The sequence below is a fragment of the Geospiza fortis genome, unplaced genomic scaffold (genome assembly GCF_000277835.1).
Source record: "Geospiza fortis unplaced genomic scaffold, GeoFor_1.0 scaffold896, whole genome shotgun sequence".
In the NCBI taxonomy this organism is placed as follows: Eukaryota; Metazoa; Chordata; class Aves; order Passeriformes; family Thraupidae; genus Geospiza; species Geospiza fortis.
This window is the reverse complement of record NW_005054556.1, coordinates 37,791-54,022: the sequence shown is the minus strand read 5'-3', so window position 1 is coordinate 54,022 and position 16,232 is coordinate 37,791. Positions and strand designations below refer to the sequence as shown.

The 16,232-nt window shown below is 39.0% G+C and overlaps 1 protein-coding gene across 9 annotated transcripts in view; it reads left to right on the top strand.

Annotated features, from left to right (window-relative positions):
- Nucleotides 1-16,232, top strand: part of CAMK2D (calcium/calmodulin dependent protein kinase II delta) — a 119,706-nt gene that overhangs the window by 84,918 nt on the left and 18,556 nt on the right. For 2 of the 9 annotated variants that reach the window (XM_031064090.1, XM_031064096.1), the window contains 9 exons: nt 749-843; nt 1,114-1,236; nt 1,903-1,986; nt 2,652-2,694; nt 6,445-6,479; nt 8,035-8,067; nt 11,881-11,940; nt 13,547-13,588; nt 16,093-16,141. In XM_031064090.1, the coding sequence (XP_030919950.1) occupies nt 749-843; nt 1,114-1,236; nt 1,903-1,986; nt 2,652-2,694; nt 6,445-6,479; nt 8,035-8,067; nt 11,881-11,940; nt 13,547-13,588; nt 16,093-16,141 (564 nt within the window). Of the gene's footprint in view, nt 1-748; nt 844-1,113; nt 1,237-1,902; nt 1,987-2,651; nt 2,695-4,137; nt 4,156-6,441; nt 6,480-8,034; nt 8,068-11,880; nt 11,941-13,546; nt 13,589-16,092; nt 16,142-16,232 lie in introns of all 9 variants that reach the window. The other 7 variants (XM_031064092.1, XM_031064097.1, XM_031064091.1 and 4 more) reach the window with 6 other exon arrangements.

The following is a 16,232-nucleotide window of genomic DNA, read 5'->3' as shown; positions in this document are numbered from 1 at the left end:
AACTCTAGGTGTATGGTGCCTCATTAGTTAGTAAACACACCAGTTCATACTGTGAGCTGGACATTTAGTTTTGGTTCACAAGGAGCCTAAAATTCGGTCTGACCAATATACCCCATCTGCAGGTATAAACCACAAAATTAAATGTTTTCTGAACTGGAGGTCAGAGCATCCACTTCTCAAAACTGCCTTCTGAGGCACTGGCAAGTGGCAGCTCCCCAGCTGAGAACAGGGGCTGGTGTCCTTATTTCACTTCTACCCACACTTAGTGTGTAGTTTATCTATGAAAACTTTGTTCAGTCAGTCAGAGCGCATCATCTCTGTCAGACTAGCAGGTGGTCTTTTCAATTTCCTATTGACCAAATACAGACAAATTTCAGTTTCCTGAATTTGCTTTGCATGAGAATAGTTATAACTGAATCTTTCAGACACCAACATAAGCCATGATAAAGCCATAAGTAAAGAATGCATTTTCCTAGAACATCCAGAATCATGGAATGTTATTTCTCCAGGTAGATAAACATTTCCAGTGTTCCTAATCTGATGTTGTCAAATGCACATTATTGCCCGTGTTTTCCATAAGAGGTTACCTTGTCAACCCCACTTCTACTGTTTTCCCCAGCCTGAAGGGGCAGTATTTCTCCCATCCCAGTGGCTGGGATGATGCTCACGAGCCTTTTGTTTTATGGTTGTTAGGTGCAAAATTCATTTCTGCAGTTTGTTCCTTAACACTGGTGTGAATTTTCTGCAGGAGTCATTCTGTACATCCTCCTGGTGGGATACCCTCCCTTCTGGGATGAAGACCAGCACAGGCTTTACCAGCAGATCAAGGCTGGTGCTTATGATGTATGTACCATACTCTATTTGTTCAGTTATTTGTAATTGTTTCCTAGAGGGAAAAGCTAAGAACTGATGAGGTGGTGGCATATGAATTCTGCAACATCATCTAATCATATTATGTTAAACAGACAAGATGTTGGTTGTTTATAAATGATGATGAGGTAAAGGCAGAGCCTTATAATTTTTAAGCTCTTGAATCCAGCAGTGGATCCCTTAGGTGAAATTGTGTAAAGATTCTACAAGACAATATACATATGTATGTATTTTTTTCTGAAGTTCCCCTCACCAGAATGGGACACAGTGACTCCTGAAGCAAAAGACCTTATCAATAAAATGCTCACCATCAATCCAGCAAAACGTATCACAGCATCAGAAGCACTAAAGCATCCATGGATCTGTGTAAGTAATTTCCACAGGTTCAACACAATCACTTGGCAGACAAATCAGTTTATGGTTTGCTTCAGCATGAAGTACTGAGTGTGTTTAGAGAAGAACTTCTGTTCTTGTTCATGCAGCTGTGTAACTATAAATTGTTAAATTATAATTACACAGATATGATCAATAGTGATCTGTATTTATAGAGATCCCAGCTTGGGGTAAGATTTTTGCAAATTTATCTCCTTTGCCTTGACTGTGTTGTGCAGAACGTTCCCTGTGAAAATTAGAGTTATTTTAAATTCTCAGTGAGAAGAAAGTGCAGGAAAGTAACTGAGTTAGATAATGCTTTGCATCTTCATTTCCCTGAAATCATTCAGATAAAGATGAAATGTGCAGGCAGGGAATTAAAGGACTTGTGAAAAGTCAATTTGCAGGTAGCAGAGGCTGCCTGGCTGTTCCTGGATCCAGGACTTTTCTCTGTTCTCAGTATATTCCACACCAAGACTTCTCAAGTGGACTTTACACATGGAAAAGGCTGAGTAAAAAGAACACAATGGCTTAGTCAGACAAGGTAGAAATTAAAGGCCCAAGGTGGGGACCATGGGTTGTAATATGTGTGTTGTAGAGTAAACAAACCATAAACAGCTGGCTGGGTGCCTTAAAATAATTATTTTCTTCTTCTCTCAGCAACGTTCTACTGTTGCCTCTATGATGCACAGACAAGAAACTGTAGATTGCTTGAAGAAATTCAATGCAAGAAGAAAACTAAAGGTAAGAAAGAAAACTTCGCTTGTGCAAAACAAATGGTCTCTGTGCAGAGTTTTTCTAGATATTATTCTTAAATGACCTATTGATAGAAGATCAGCTTTTGACTTGAAGATCTTAAAATTTCCATGAAAGTGAATAGAATTTGGCTTTTCTTTTATAATTCAAAACTATAATAATCCTCTGTATTTAGATAAACTAAAGGTATGCTCTTGAAGGAAAATCCTTAAGGTTATTCTTCTGAACTATGCTTTGTTTTTTCTTGGCCAGATATGATAACTTTGCAGATGTGAACTTGTCTAATGTGTACATTACAAATAAGCTCCTATTCCTCCCTAAAAAAAAAAATCTAAGAACAATAGTAAAGTCTCTTTCATGTTAATCTATGTATTTTGAATAATTGCTGAGCCTCTGAATACTCCTGGCTTGTGCATTACATACTGGCAGTTGGTAAATATTTGGATATCAAGATTGCTGATAGGTGTGTAATTAAGATTAAATTATGATTTATGCACTCATGGCATATGAGAGGAAGCACACAGATAATCCATTCTCTCAGAGTTAATTCAGTAATTAGTGCCATTTACTCGTGTATTTTCCTTTTTGTTGTGTTGGCATTAGGAGTTTTACACATGTGTCATGCTAATTTGAGAAAATGTGTGTGTACACAGGGGGCCATTTTGACAACAATGCTGGCTACCAGAAATTTCTCAGGTATGTTCATTGAGGTCCAGATCGATGCAGTCTTTATATTTTAATGTCTGTGAAGGCTGAGGTCCAGTTAGGACTCATTCAGGAGTGTCTAAGTGTAATATATATCATGTTATTTCCTGTGATGAAGCAAACAAGAATTTAATCTCTTTGGGCCAAAGAAATTCTCTTACAGGAGACAATCTGAATTTTCTGTAGAATTTGAGCTCCTTCCCTGCTTTTTGATTGTTACCTGTCAAAGACAGGCAGCATTTTCGTGCCTATTTTGTGCAGGCAAATTGAAAGTTGTGCATATAGCTCCACATGCACAAGTATCACCAAACAACATTTAGAGCTTACATATTTTTATATATGTGAAAAGCCATTCCATGATTCTGTTGCATCCTGTATTAAAAATATCATCAGTACACATTCATCTCTTCATTGCTTTGCTAAGGAGTAAGAAATTTAGTAACATGAGTCCCCATTTTCTTTCTAATGCCCAGCAGTGCCTAGCTGATGTAAGAAGAGTTCTTTCCTCTTCATGAAACAGTTTTGTCTTGATGGCTCTGGAGATGTAGATCTTACACTAAACAAGCTCTAATAGCAAAAGCTAAAATTGCTCTTAGCAGAGTTAGAATTGTCCAAAGTAGTAGAATTGCCAAAATATTGATGCTGTGTTGAATTTTTCATTTTGCCATTTGAGATTTCCAGTGAATAGTGAAATAGAACACCAGATTTAAAAATCAGTAATTTTACATATCCTCCTACACTGTGATGTAACTATTGGAGTGTAACATAAATTACTGTACAGACAAAAACATGATAGTGCTCTGGGCATGTTTCGAATAATAATAAGCACTGACTCATCCAAAAACATTACATAATCACAAATGCAAGAACAACTTGTTCAATTTGCATAGTACTTGAAATACAATTTCTTTCTTAGTTAGGTTCCCTTTTTTAGTACACACCTATACACAGAGGACCACATTCATCTAAATTACCTTGAGTTAGTGCTTAATGAATTCCAGTGTCGGCCAATTAATTTAAAGGTGGGAAGGCTGTAGGCTGTCCTTTTTGTAAAAATGAATTACTGTTAAATATCAAACAAACAAATCATTCCTTGTCCCTTTTCATAACTGTCACTGTCTATATATGTAAGGATCAAATTCAACTTCCACGAACCAAAAAAGCTGAAGTAGTTTTAAACAGTATTTCAGCATGAAAAGCAAACAGGGCTTTTGGCTTTTTTTGGTTTTTTCACCTGACATCTCTTGTTTTACACCATAGCCACCTGTGTTTTTTCTTGATGACGTTTTACTTTTTCGGTTTCTTTATTCATTGTATTTCATTGCAAAACATGCTTATGAAGGTCATTTGTCCATAATGATGTGGTTATAAAAGTGTTTTACTTTCCTTTTTTTTCTTCCTTTTATGTGGAATGTGTATTTCTTGTGAGGTAAGACCCTCAGCACGTGAAAGGAACATCTTTTTTCTCTTCTCAATCCAAGCTGCTGTTTGTCCTCAGTCACTTTAATTTCTCCATGCTGTCACAAACCATTTGTTTCCAGTCTGCTTTCTGGCCTAGTAGCACTGCCTTAGGTTTTATTTTTAGCTCTTGCTTGTAGTTGCAAGAAATCTCTCATTGTGGGCTTAATTTAGAATATGCTGATTGCTATGCTCCTGCAAATTCTTGAAATATTTGATTTGTGTGCAGTATCTGTGATTAAAGAAAGATGAATCCAAATAGTATTAAAAATCCATTGCAGCCAACTCCAGCAGAGTGGTGGGATGTGTAGCAATCCATGCTGGGCACACTCCGAGGGACACAATAAATACTCAGTGTTATTGCTTGTGGTGCCCCCATTTTACTGCCTCTCATTTACCTGTTTACATAGAACATGTAGTCTTTGGCAAGCATCAAAAGAACTCAGAAGTTTCATGCACAAATTTAGTGAAAGGACCTACAGCAGTCTGTAAGATTTAATTTATGTTTTCCCATATTTTTATAAGGGCTAAGAGTGTAAAACAGGCTTTGAAAGCTATTAACTTCTGGGTTTTTTTGTCCTTAGGTTTCAGAAATATCTCCTTCCATTGCTTTCCCTAAATAAATTCCTGAAGGTAATGGAGTGCCCACAATATTTGTGGTAATGTAAAATCTAAGGCCCTCTTGCCTCAGGTCCTGAAAGCACACATTGCCTCAGGGAGTGTCCAGTCTCCAAAGTATGTGGAGAACAATTTGGTTTCAATATTTACATTCATGTTTCTTTCAATGAAAACATGCAGTGGTACTGCTGCACAATACAGGCCAATTTATTTTTGTTCATGTTAGCTGTAAGATGTGGCGTTGTGGGTGGTCTAATGGTAGTGTTGGCTGATGTCTATAGTTATTAAATTGCACTTGGAGGGCCGATATATAATGAAGTTAGAAACATCAACCTGGCTTCACTTTCCAGGGTTTATTTCATGTAAACAACGCAATAATGGACATTAGACATTTCTGTACAGTTGCTGAGGTGATTCTACATTTTCTGTGCTGTAAAATGAGCACTTAATGCAGATGTAGCTCAAAAATAAGCCACAATTACAAGAATTAGCTTTGAAGGTAAACCAGATACTCAGTAACTCCCATATCCTCAGCCAGCCTGAGCAGCTTTGGGCATGTGAGGTCCAATTGATTTGGAGTTTTGGAGGTTTTGTTAAGATAAGAATGCCAGTAACGATGGGTGCTCCATGTTGGGACTGTCTCCCCTGTATATAGAACAGCAATTTCTTCTGACCTGAGCTGTGGAGCACTTTCTGATGGGAAGATTGGGTCATAAACAATAATAAAACCCCAATAACAGCAGGCTTGTTGTGTAATTTATTATTCTTCAAGTCTTTGGCAGTGATTCACGAAGCCTTTACGCTTTAGTGAATAGTTTATATGGATTTGGTAGGTCAGCCAGCATGTATTTCTGCTGTGAATGTTTTCAGGTTCAGAGCTGGGCTGTGCTTGTTTGCACGTTAGCCTTCCAAATTTAGTAAATCCAAATTATTTGATGCCAGTTTTAAGTGGTGGAATTTAAAGTCTGGCACGTGAATAACATTATGACAAATGAAATTTTGAAGAAATTTGATCAGTGTACAACACGATTCAGAAAATAGCATGTTTTCTTCATTAGGAGCTGAAGCAAAGCCTAGAACTTATTATTGCCTCACAGGCAGCAACCCTCCGAAACAACCTTTCCCTAGCAAATCATTCTTCCTTTCCTCCTTGCAACTGTGCTGCCCTTTCATGCATGGAGGCTGATGCTGTCATGGTGGGAATGACAGAGAGGCATTGTGTATATTGGTACCATCACTGAGATACCAGTGGGCTCTGCAGACACCTGGTCCAAGTCCCTGCCATCAGAAAAATACCTTTTCACAGTCTTATCAAACTCTCCCTATCAACCAATAGGAATATATTGCAGTTGTGGAAATGGCTATAGCCAATGCTGCTGCTTTTACACTCACCCTGCTTCCATTTCCTCTCTGCCACCCAAGGAGCTCTCTCCTTGTAGAAGTACAGTCAACCTACAACTTTAGTCAATGGAAAAAGAGATCTTTGATAATCTTAAGGACTGGTGGGTTCCTAAAGATTTAATTCCCCATGCTCAGAGGAACAAAAGGAGGAAATAAAAGCTGAGGGCATACCTGGAGCAGGGAGGCACTGGGGGTTTGCTGCACAGCTGGGTGACCTCAGGAGAAACATCTGACACTGAAATTATTTGTCTCGTTTTACAGCAGCCAAGAGTTTACTGAAAAAGCCGGATGGAGTTAAGGTAGGTTCAACACCTGCTTTCCATTTCAAAGATAGATTCTTGGTCTCCACCTGTCTGTAACTTCTGCCAGGTTTTAGAATTGATCATTGCTATTTCTTTCCTTCATAGATTCTGTTAGTAAGTGCCTCTCAGCAGCTATTTGGAGTGGTTCAAGTTAGTAGCTGAAGCTTAGAAATGAAATAAAACAAATACTCGAAAAGCCAGCACTAAGTAAGCAGAAGATAGAAAAGTACTGGAGAAAATGCTTTTTCTTGCTTTTTTAATGAACAGTGATTATGTAATTAATGACACAGAATTATCAATTAACTTGTGAATAATGGTTTGGTGGTGGGCTTTTTAGGCATCACTGTTTATGTGCAGCTCTGTTGCCTCTTTGTTTCCCCTTGACTTTCCATTAGATTTGGTGGAAGATCAAAAGTGTATGTGTAGGCTTGGCTCCACATGAGGTGTGTTCTGCCAGATGTACTTGCTATATTTGGCAGAACTTGAGGGGTTTACTGTCTCAGATCAGCTCATCCTGACTAAGAGACCTTGCTAAGAAGGGAACATTTTGGCAGCTTTCGTACATGACTTAGAGCTCCTGTTCTCACGTCACCAGACCCTGCAGGAGGAGAGATGCTTCACAAGTGAAAGTTCTGCATAAATACTTGGGGGGAAAAAAAAAAAACAAAACAAAACCCCATTCAGCAGAAAACATATTTTGTTTTTTTTTTCTCAGAGGACTCTTAAAGACTAATGTAATGCTATAATGCTTCAAGCTTTCATTGTAAGATTCAAAAGATATTCTTCTGTGCTCTGTGTGTTTATTCAGAAGGGTGTCTTTGACCTGAATTTTAGTTTTCTATTTAATCTTAATGTCTTACTTTAATAAAACATTATAAATACTTGCTTAAATACCACATTCACAGTATATTTGTGCCTGCTGTCTGACAAATGCACTTTGCCAATCAAAAAATCCCAAGCCTGACCCACAAAGAAATGAGTACAGTACCATTGCATTGCTTCTCACTGCCAAGCAGTGGAGATCCCAGTCACATGGAGAAGAACACATTTGGAACAATTCTATCACTGCTGGAAAACCCCGACCATGTTTCATTGTGGAATAGATAAAATTTATGCACTCTCTCTGACCATTTTCGTTTTTAAATATCATTCCTCCTACAGGTCTATGATGCTATTTGTTCTATCGCAATCTCAATTATAATATGGGAAACAATTGTTGCCAAAATTTTGCCTAAATTTCACCTGTTGGGATTCAGTTCTTTGGTTTTCAGCACATGTTATGTATCTGCTGTTAGTCTGCATGGTCATGTGGAGCAAAGGGAGTAAATGTACATCTGGGGAAATCTGTTTTTGTTGTTGCTGTTGTTGAGATGCTGTTATTGAGATATTCTGTAGCATTTTTCCACCCCTTCCAACAGCTGTAGCTGTCTTTTTCGTATTAAAAAAAAAAAAAAAAGCCAAAAGAGAAATATACTGTACTCCATGCATTGATACTGCAAATCCAACCAGTCATGTTTTCTTCTTTTCCTTTCTCTCTGACTGGTCAATTCAGAAAAGGAAGTCCAGTTCGAGTGTTCAGATGATGGTGAGGATCTTTATCGACAGATTTTTTTTCCTCCTGTGAAACGTTCACACTTAGAAATCAAACAGTTGCATTTAGCTTTGTTAACTTACTGTGAGAACTGCAAGACTTTAAAGTACAACCTTGTGAATTTTAAGCCTGCAGTTGCTATATGCCATCCACAGTGAATTGTTCAGCCATTCCTTCAAACAAGTCTTTACTTTTTTTTAACCTGGGGACATAAAAAGCCAAAAAAGTAGATGTAACATCAGCCAATGCAGCTGTTCTTAGTAAATAAGAATAGTAACAAAATAGTAATCTTGTAACAGCCTTCTCTTTGTTTTTAAAACCTCCTTATTTCAAAAGCTAATAATATTAATATTGTAAAATGTAACACAAAACAAATTCCACAGTGATACGGTACTGCATTAATTGAGTCACTGTAGCCCAAGATGCCATGCTAAATGCTCAGGAGTAAAAAAGCCAATTTCCCAGCCTTCCCACACTAGTTTCCCAGCTAGCTTGCTCTGCAGCTCAGGGCTGTCCCCCAAGGTGTCCCAGCTGACAGTCTCAATAACTTTCCTTCCTCCTCAACATACTCTCCAGTCTTGTGTTCATTTGGGCTCCGTGACCCCACACGGTAACTTCCTCTCTTGCTCTTGGTGGTGGTTTTGAACGTGACCTTTGAGGTGCTCGTGAGGATGGGCTCTGCCTGCTGCTGCTGCCAGCAGAGAGAAGGCAAAGGGCCCTCATCCACATCTTTCACTGGGAAGCCAAATCTCCTTGGGAAGCAAAAACTGCTGGTCAGGCGTGAGCAGCCGTGCAGTTCTGTAGGTAAATCCTCTGTTCCTTGGATGAATGCAGAATTCCAGTGGCAGGAGCCTCAGCATCCAAAGGAAGGGCACTGGGAAGGTGCAATGTGGTTATTGCCAGGATCCCAAACCTCAGGTGTGCGTTAAGTCTTTGGTACAGAAGTAGTGTGTGAAAGGTAAAGCCCCAAGATACAGGCCTTATTTGTTAAAATATTTTCATATTCTGTGGAAAAAAGGCCAATCAGGATACTAGAGTTGTGCCCAGCTGTTTGGAGTGCATGTGTGTCTGTCCTGCACTACTGTCACACCTCAAAGTGACTTTTGGCAAGTGATGCAGCAATAAAACATTCTCCTTCACAACAAACAGAAGGACACTGGTTAAGCATGAATCAGCTTTGAAGGAACTGTTTCATATGACAATATTGTAATCCTTTTGAAGTGGTTTCCCTTTGGTGTTAGAAATACATGCAAGATGCACCATGTGTTCCTAGATTAATGTCTCTTTCTATGAGAGAGAAAACATGTACAGCTTATTGCTGTTTTCTTGCAAAGTTTCAAAGGGTTTTACCAAGTTCTGTTTACGTGGAAGAAATAACTGTATTGTGAATCACGTTCTCTCTCTCTCTCTTCCTGATGAGTCCTGGATTCTCAATATCTCACTGAAGAAGTTTTGAATAGATTTCCTGCAGTGTACAGCAGTAGCTGTAATGAATATTGTTTATTTTCATAGGGCTTTCACCAAGGGAGTATGGACCAAAGCCTGCTCTCCTTACTCAGGCAAAATTGGAATTGAACTTTGACTAGCCTGTTTTCTTTATGTGTTCAACCAAGAGCACTCATTTGGGATACCACTTGGGTTTTTGTATTAAGCTGCTACTGAATAGGACTGTATGAAATCTGGTGAAATCTTCGTTTCTTTCCTTATGTTTTTCCTTTATGTCTATTTGCTTTGTGCTAAGGTCTTTTTAATCTAGTCTCTCAATGACTACACTGACACAAAAATATGAATCTGTAGTTATGCAACTCAATATGCAATTTTTGTCTTGCTTGGAAGGTTTAGTCTGCTGTCAAGCAGCTTTGTTTGTGTTCCCACTCTTCTACAGATCTCCAGTAGATCTTTCATTTACTGAAATGGGTGAGGTTTTCTTTAAAGTTTTTTCCTGAGTAAGGAGTTCAGGGTTCTGCCCATCTCAGAATCCCATAAATACCAAAGCAAGTAAAATACTTGCCAATACTTAAATCTCCCCGTGGAAGACTTTGTGCACAAAGGTGTTTGTTCTCTCCCTGTCCTGACTTCAGACAATCCTACAGCTTACAGCTGTAATTGTGCATAGAGAAATGAAATTTATTTGGCAATGAGTAAGCCAAGTCAGGGCATAATCAATACTGACTCATATGTTCTCTTAATAACAATTTCTGCAGAAAGATCATTGTTTAAAAAATAACTGCTCCTCATCCTCCTGCTGTAGAGTATCATGAACTTTGCTTTTAAATCAAAGAAAATTATTTTTATTCTATATGGGAAAACAGTATCTATCACAAGTATTATTAAATAACATTTAGTGTCTACATAATGTTCCGTGATTAACTAACAAAACTACTTTATATTCTTCAAAGCCAGTTAAATGCTGGTTAAAAATTAGCAAATGTGCGGTCTGTAATTCATTACTACAAATGCTGTGGACATTTCCATAATTTAAACGTATCCAAGTAAGATTCACTTCAGCTGCAGGCTCAGTTCCTGAAATCCACAAGTCAGCTGCCATGCCTGGCCCAAATTAAAATAATCATCATAAAGTGCTGAGGACATGGAGTCTGTGAATTTCATTTCTTTCCATTCCATAAAGTTGATTACATTTTTAGGAAAATCCATTAACAAAACAATTTCAGGCATTTCTGGTTTTGCTTTGCACACTTACTACTAAGTACTATAACTAGAAGGTTCAGTAGAACTTGGTTTTTTGGATTAAAGTCTTTTCAGATCATCTGTATCTAGACACCTAGTTCTGCATGATGCTTTGGACCACCCTTGTTAAAATTAGATATGACCAAAATGTACATAATATTTTTCCTCATTATTGAGAGAGGAGAAAATACGTCTTTTAAACCAGTTTGACAATACTTGAATCTTGCTTCTTAGTGCATGTAAAAAGTGGCTCACTACATTATTTTTAGTATTTCTGTTCTTCACATACTCCATGGTATTAATGAAAGTTAAATCTTAAAAAATGGATTTAAAGGAGCAGATACTTTGAAACTGCCTGCTGAGCAGTTTAATTGGAATTAATATTTTGTACCGATAAAAGCCAGAAGGTGTAGCACTATGCTAAGCATAAGAGACATTGTGAGGACCTATATGTAAACTTAAACAGACAGGTGCTGATGGCTGGAGTAAGGCTGCAGGTACCATAGTGGGAAACCTGGTGCTTCCAAGTCACAGTACCAGCACTGAGAAGCTGCCAGTGATTTTCTGCTAAAAATAGCACCACAAAAGTTCAGGGGGCACAAGTCTCTTTCTAGCCTCAGTCACATTTATTCCAAAGTGGAATCAGAAGCCAGTAGAACAAATTACAGATTCTTGAAGCACTACAAATACTCAAATGTTATTTATGGTAGGGATAATTCATTAAAAATAAAGAACTATTGGATGCAATGACCGAACACCATTGCATGTCACGAAATGGCAGTGACTATTTAGGACTTTAATTCCTTATTCTTCTTAAACCTGCTTAGCTGCTACTTAAGGGCTCTCTGCTAAGTGTCTCAGCTGAAGTCATCCATCCCTTATCTAGACCTTGGTGCAAGGCTCTGGCAGCACGTGGGGAGGAGCTGCCAGCTGGCTCCTGGAGTTAGTGTCAGTGTTCCTGCAAGTTCCTAAGTTCATCTTTCTGTATTCTTTATTTCCATATCTATATCTATCTATAGATACCGATACCTGTCTATAGATGTTGTGCGCAGAGATATAGATACGGTGCCTACCGCGAGTTCTAAGGCCTGTCTGTTTCTGTTTTCTGCATACCTACAGATAAACAACAAAACCAACGTGGTAACCAGCCCCAAGGAAAATATTCCTACCCCGGCGCTGGTATACCTGGAATTTTCCTTCTCATGCTATCTGGAAGTTTTTGACTGTCTTCTGTTTGTTCTTCCTTTTTTTTTTTTTTTTCTTCTTTTTTGCTTTTTCATGCATTTACTCTGTTTGCTTTCTAAAAACAGGTTTTGGAAAACCTTTTTGTTTGAATTATGCTGTCTTTTTTTTGTGAGGAAACCCATTAGAGCGTGTTTATTGACAGAAAATGTTAAATGGAAGCTGGATGCGGTAGAGTCGTAGCATTTGTAACCGTAGCTGAATTTTTTGCATGCTGTGCCAGAAAGTGAGTAGAATGCGCTTGGTGTTGCTCTTAGCTCTTTGCCTGATGACTGTTGCCACCTTCTAATGCTAACCTTTTGCACCAACTAAATCTTTTAAAACCAGCTCTATTATTTTCTCAGCTTTGTCTTAGTTAAAGTGTTGACATCCAGGAGAGCTAACAGGATTATTACTAGGCTGCCATAAAACAGACCTTATTCAGATTTTCATTCCATATTTCCTGAAACTCAGCAGGACTTTGCAAGACATCTCTGGGATCAAGAGGCATCTAGAGCTAAACATTTTGCTTGTTTCTCTTCCATTTAAATCAGCAGGAGACATTATTCATTAATAAGCTCTGATAAGGGCATATTCCAAATCCAAGTGATGTTCCTGGATGTTTACTGCAGTCTGGCTTTTATTAATAGCCCTATTCCTAAGGCACCTGTGTATCACGGGGCTCACCAGTGTAAATGCCAGTGCCAATGTACATCATGTTGTGACTTGTTGTTTCCCATGCACATATAAAACTTTGAAAATGGAGTAATTCACACACATTTGGAAGCATTTTTTCTCTGCAATTTTTTTGAGCAGCTGGCATTGAGGCATACAGTAAGTTCTTCCTAAGGCCGAGTCATCAGGTTGCATGCAGGAGTTTATGGCAGTCTGTTCCCAGACAGAGCAGCGCCCAATGGCCCATGCTGAAAGCATGCCGGCTGCCATTTCAAAGATGACTGAACCTTTTTTAAAAAAAGCTAAAGCATTTGGGGAAATTACACCTTTAAATGGCACAAAGATCTCTCACACTTGGTTTTATGCAGCTCTGCCAAGGCAGGAGTTGAGAGCAATCCACACAGGATTGCAGGAGTTGAGAGCAATCCATGATAATGTCTAGGGGTAGTCATCCTTAATCCTTATCAATTCCACTGTATTTCAGTTAGATCACTTCATGCTAATACAAGCAAACATGATTAAAGAGAAGTTATTAAGGCTTAAAGATTTGTGGCAGGTTCAGACAGGAAAGCCCACACAGAGCATTTGGCCTGCTCTCATCTCGAAGAGCCTCTGCAGGTCCCCAGAGCTTCAAAGCCCTGCACACCCCAGTCCTGAATAAGGTCTCTGCATGCTGCTGCATTAGGTGAGATGGCCTTTTTTGCTGGCTTGCTGTTGAGGAAATCTGTGTTAGAGACATCCAGTTTCACCCCCTGGCGACAGTTAACATTTGTTTTAACTCTTGTCAGTGTTCAGCATTTGTGAGCTGGCTCTTCTTGCACTCCCTCACACCAATGAAAATGTATTTACCAATGGGAACTCTTTCTCTCTTTATTTTGTTCTCGCTCAGGAGCCCCAAACTACAGTAATCCACAACCCTGATGGAAATAAGGTATTCAGAAAGAATCAACTCCATCTTGCTTTTCCACACCACACATTCCATCCACTATTCCTCAGCGCAGTAGGGCCATTCCAAGAATTTGTGAAGGAAAATCTCATTCCTGCATTTGTACACCCAGTGTCTCTCAAGCCTGTTTTCATCCATGTCCATCTGCTGCGTGTGTCCTGCTGCTTCTGAGCTCCTGAAGCTCTTGGGGGAGTCGGTAGCAATGGGCAGAGCTCAGTGCCCTGTGCAGCCCAGCCCGAGGAGCAGGGGGTCTCTCTCATTTCAGCAAAAGATGCTGCAGTCTAAGGGAAACCTAAGAGTGCTGTTCTCAGAGTGTGGTGAGATGATCCCGGCGAGTTTTACGTGCAGTCGTCACTCAGACAAAGATGTCATTTCCGTTTATTCCATCTGCTGTTTCTCAGCATGCTTATACTCTGTGTTGTGACGTGTCTTTGCACAGGACTTTGGTTTTCTTCCATAACATCACTGGGCAGTTTCCAAAAAAATTTCACATTTCAAGTGACAAAGAGGTCTTTTGATTTTTACGTGTTTTCTTCGTTCTCTTTTCTTTTTCTCATGTATTGTGATGTTTGCTTCTGGCAGCTGATCCCTAAAATGTGTTTTGTTTTGTTTTTTTCATGCATGGACTTGAAAAGGGCCAGGAAATACCATCATTTACATTAACACATGTTCCTAGGTTTCCTGAAAAGAATTGATGCTTCAACAAAAATTTCACTGTTTGCAGTGCTGATTTAATTCACATCCCATTTATCTAGTCTTAACTCCCTGTGGTTATTTCATAAGAGAAGGAGTGGATCTGAGTGATGACATAACGCATGCAGCCATTCCTCAAGCATGGAAGTGCTGATGGTGTGTGTTGTGCTTGTGTGTCCCAATCCTTTATGTCCCCTTCATCTGTCCAACACAGAACTTGTGTTTTCATGTTACTACTCTTTGAGCTCCCCAAGTTGAAACTCATAGGCCACCAGCAGCCTGTGTTTGAACAGCAGGCTGATCTTTATCACTGAAGTCCACTGAAGCCCAGAAAACCCAGATAAAATGTTGGCATGACTACATCTACTTGATTTTATTACATTATCTCGACAACTGAGATACTCAATGTCCCAAAAGGTCACAGCAAACAAACAAACCCCTTAATGTGGAGAGTTCCTCCTAAATTTATCTGAAAGACTGATTCTTGTAGTATGGCAACTGGAGTGGATGCTTCAGTGTTACATCTGCCCTGTGAGCTTTGCATGGTGTTTACAACTCATATTTGTGTGAGGTTTTTGTTCACTTGTAAGTACCTTTTCTAATATTTGAAGTGCTAGAGCATGATACGTCCGTGTAGAGTGGAATGTCTAACACAGCCAGGGCAGGGGCAGCATGGTGGCTCATTCAGTTTTGTTTGTGTGTGACTTAATTCCTCTGGTTTGACTTATCAATGCACATTTGGGTTTGGAAGATCTGAGTAATGCATTAGCCCTCTTGAACATTCCTTTGGCTCAGCCTTGTGAGGACACAGTAAATGAAGGGCACTGGCAAATTTACCTTTCATGATGTAATGGTAAATCCTTGAAAGAATTAAATACAATACCAGTCCTGTCTTCTGTGTCAGACAAAAACAGATCAGTTAATCTTTTTTGTTATTGAGCTGCAAAAAAAAAAATTTACTTTTCAGGAGAGTACAGAGATAAAAAACCCATCTAGCTTAAAACTTTCCAGCTCTCTGCAGCTGTTAGATTTGACAGTGCCCTGTTGAATTTGCCCATTATATTTCATGTTTCTGGTAATTAAGGGAAGACTGAGATACAATATCCTTGCCTTTTTAAGTGTGATGGCTTAAGAATAAGCTGTCTGATAGATGAGTCATTCCTCTGCATGACTGGTTGGTTGAAGAATACTGCTACAAAGATGCCTTAGTTTGTCAAAGTTCTTAACATACTTTCACCAATTCTTTGTCTCCTTAAAAAAATCACAAAAACCAATATAAAAATGAGATAATCTGATCCAATATGCTTCAGATCACTGTCGTTTGAATATACCTTGCATAAGTCACACGAGCAGGAAATTGGTTGTAAATTGTAGCTTGTGGAAGCCTGCGTATTTGGAAGGTGGAATTGGAATGGAATGACTTATTTTGCACAGTTGGTTTAATCACTAAGCTTAAAATGGCAAGCACTCCTACTTGGCTGAGGTAATTCATACATTTCAGATGGACTTTGTAGAGTTGGATGTTAAAGAAAAAAGCTTTCCTGTACATTCCTGTGAAGTAAAAGCATCAGAGTGCAGGAATTGTGTTTTTGTTCCCTCCTGTGGAGAATGGCAATGTTTGACATCCATTTCAGGTGGAAATGTCTCAATAAGTGTGTGACCGTTTGTTTGTGAATGACATCCCACCCTGCTTCAAGGCTTTGCATGATTCCTGTAACTAATCCTGTCATTTTCCTAGGCACGCAAGTAAGGCTTGCCTTGTTTTGTACATTTGACTCATATTTACTTCTCAACAGGAATCTACAGAGAGTTCCAACACGACCATCGAAGATGAGGATGTGAAAGGTATGATTTTATGCTGGAAATGTTTGGAGAAGCAGTAACATGAGTTTTGTGGTTGTATTTCAGTAGGCCATTAAACACAGGAACCCCTAAT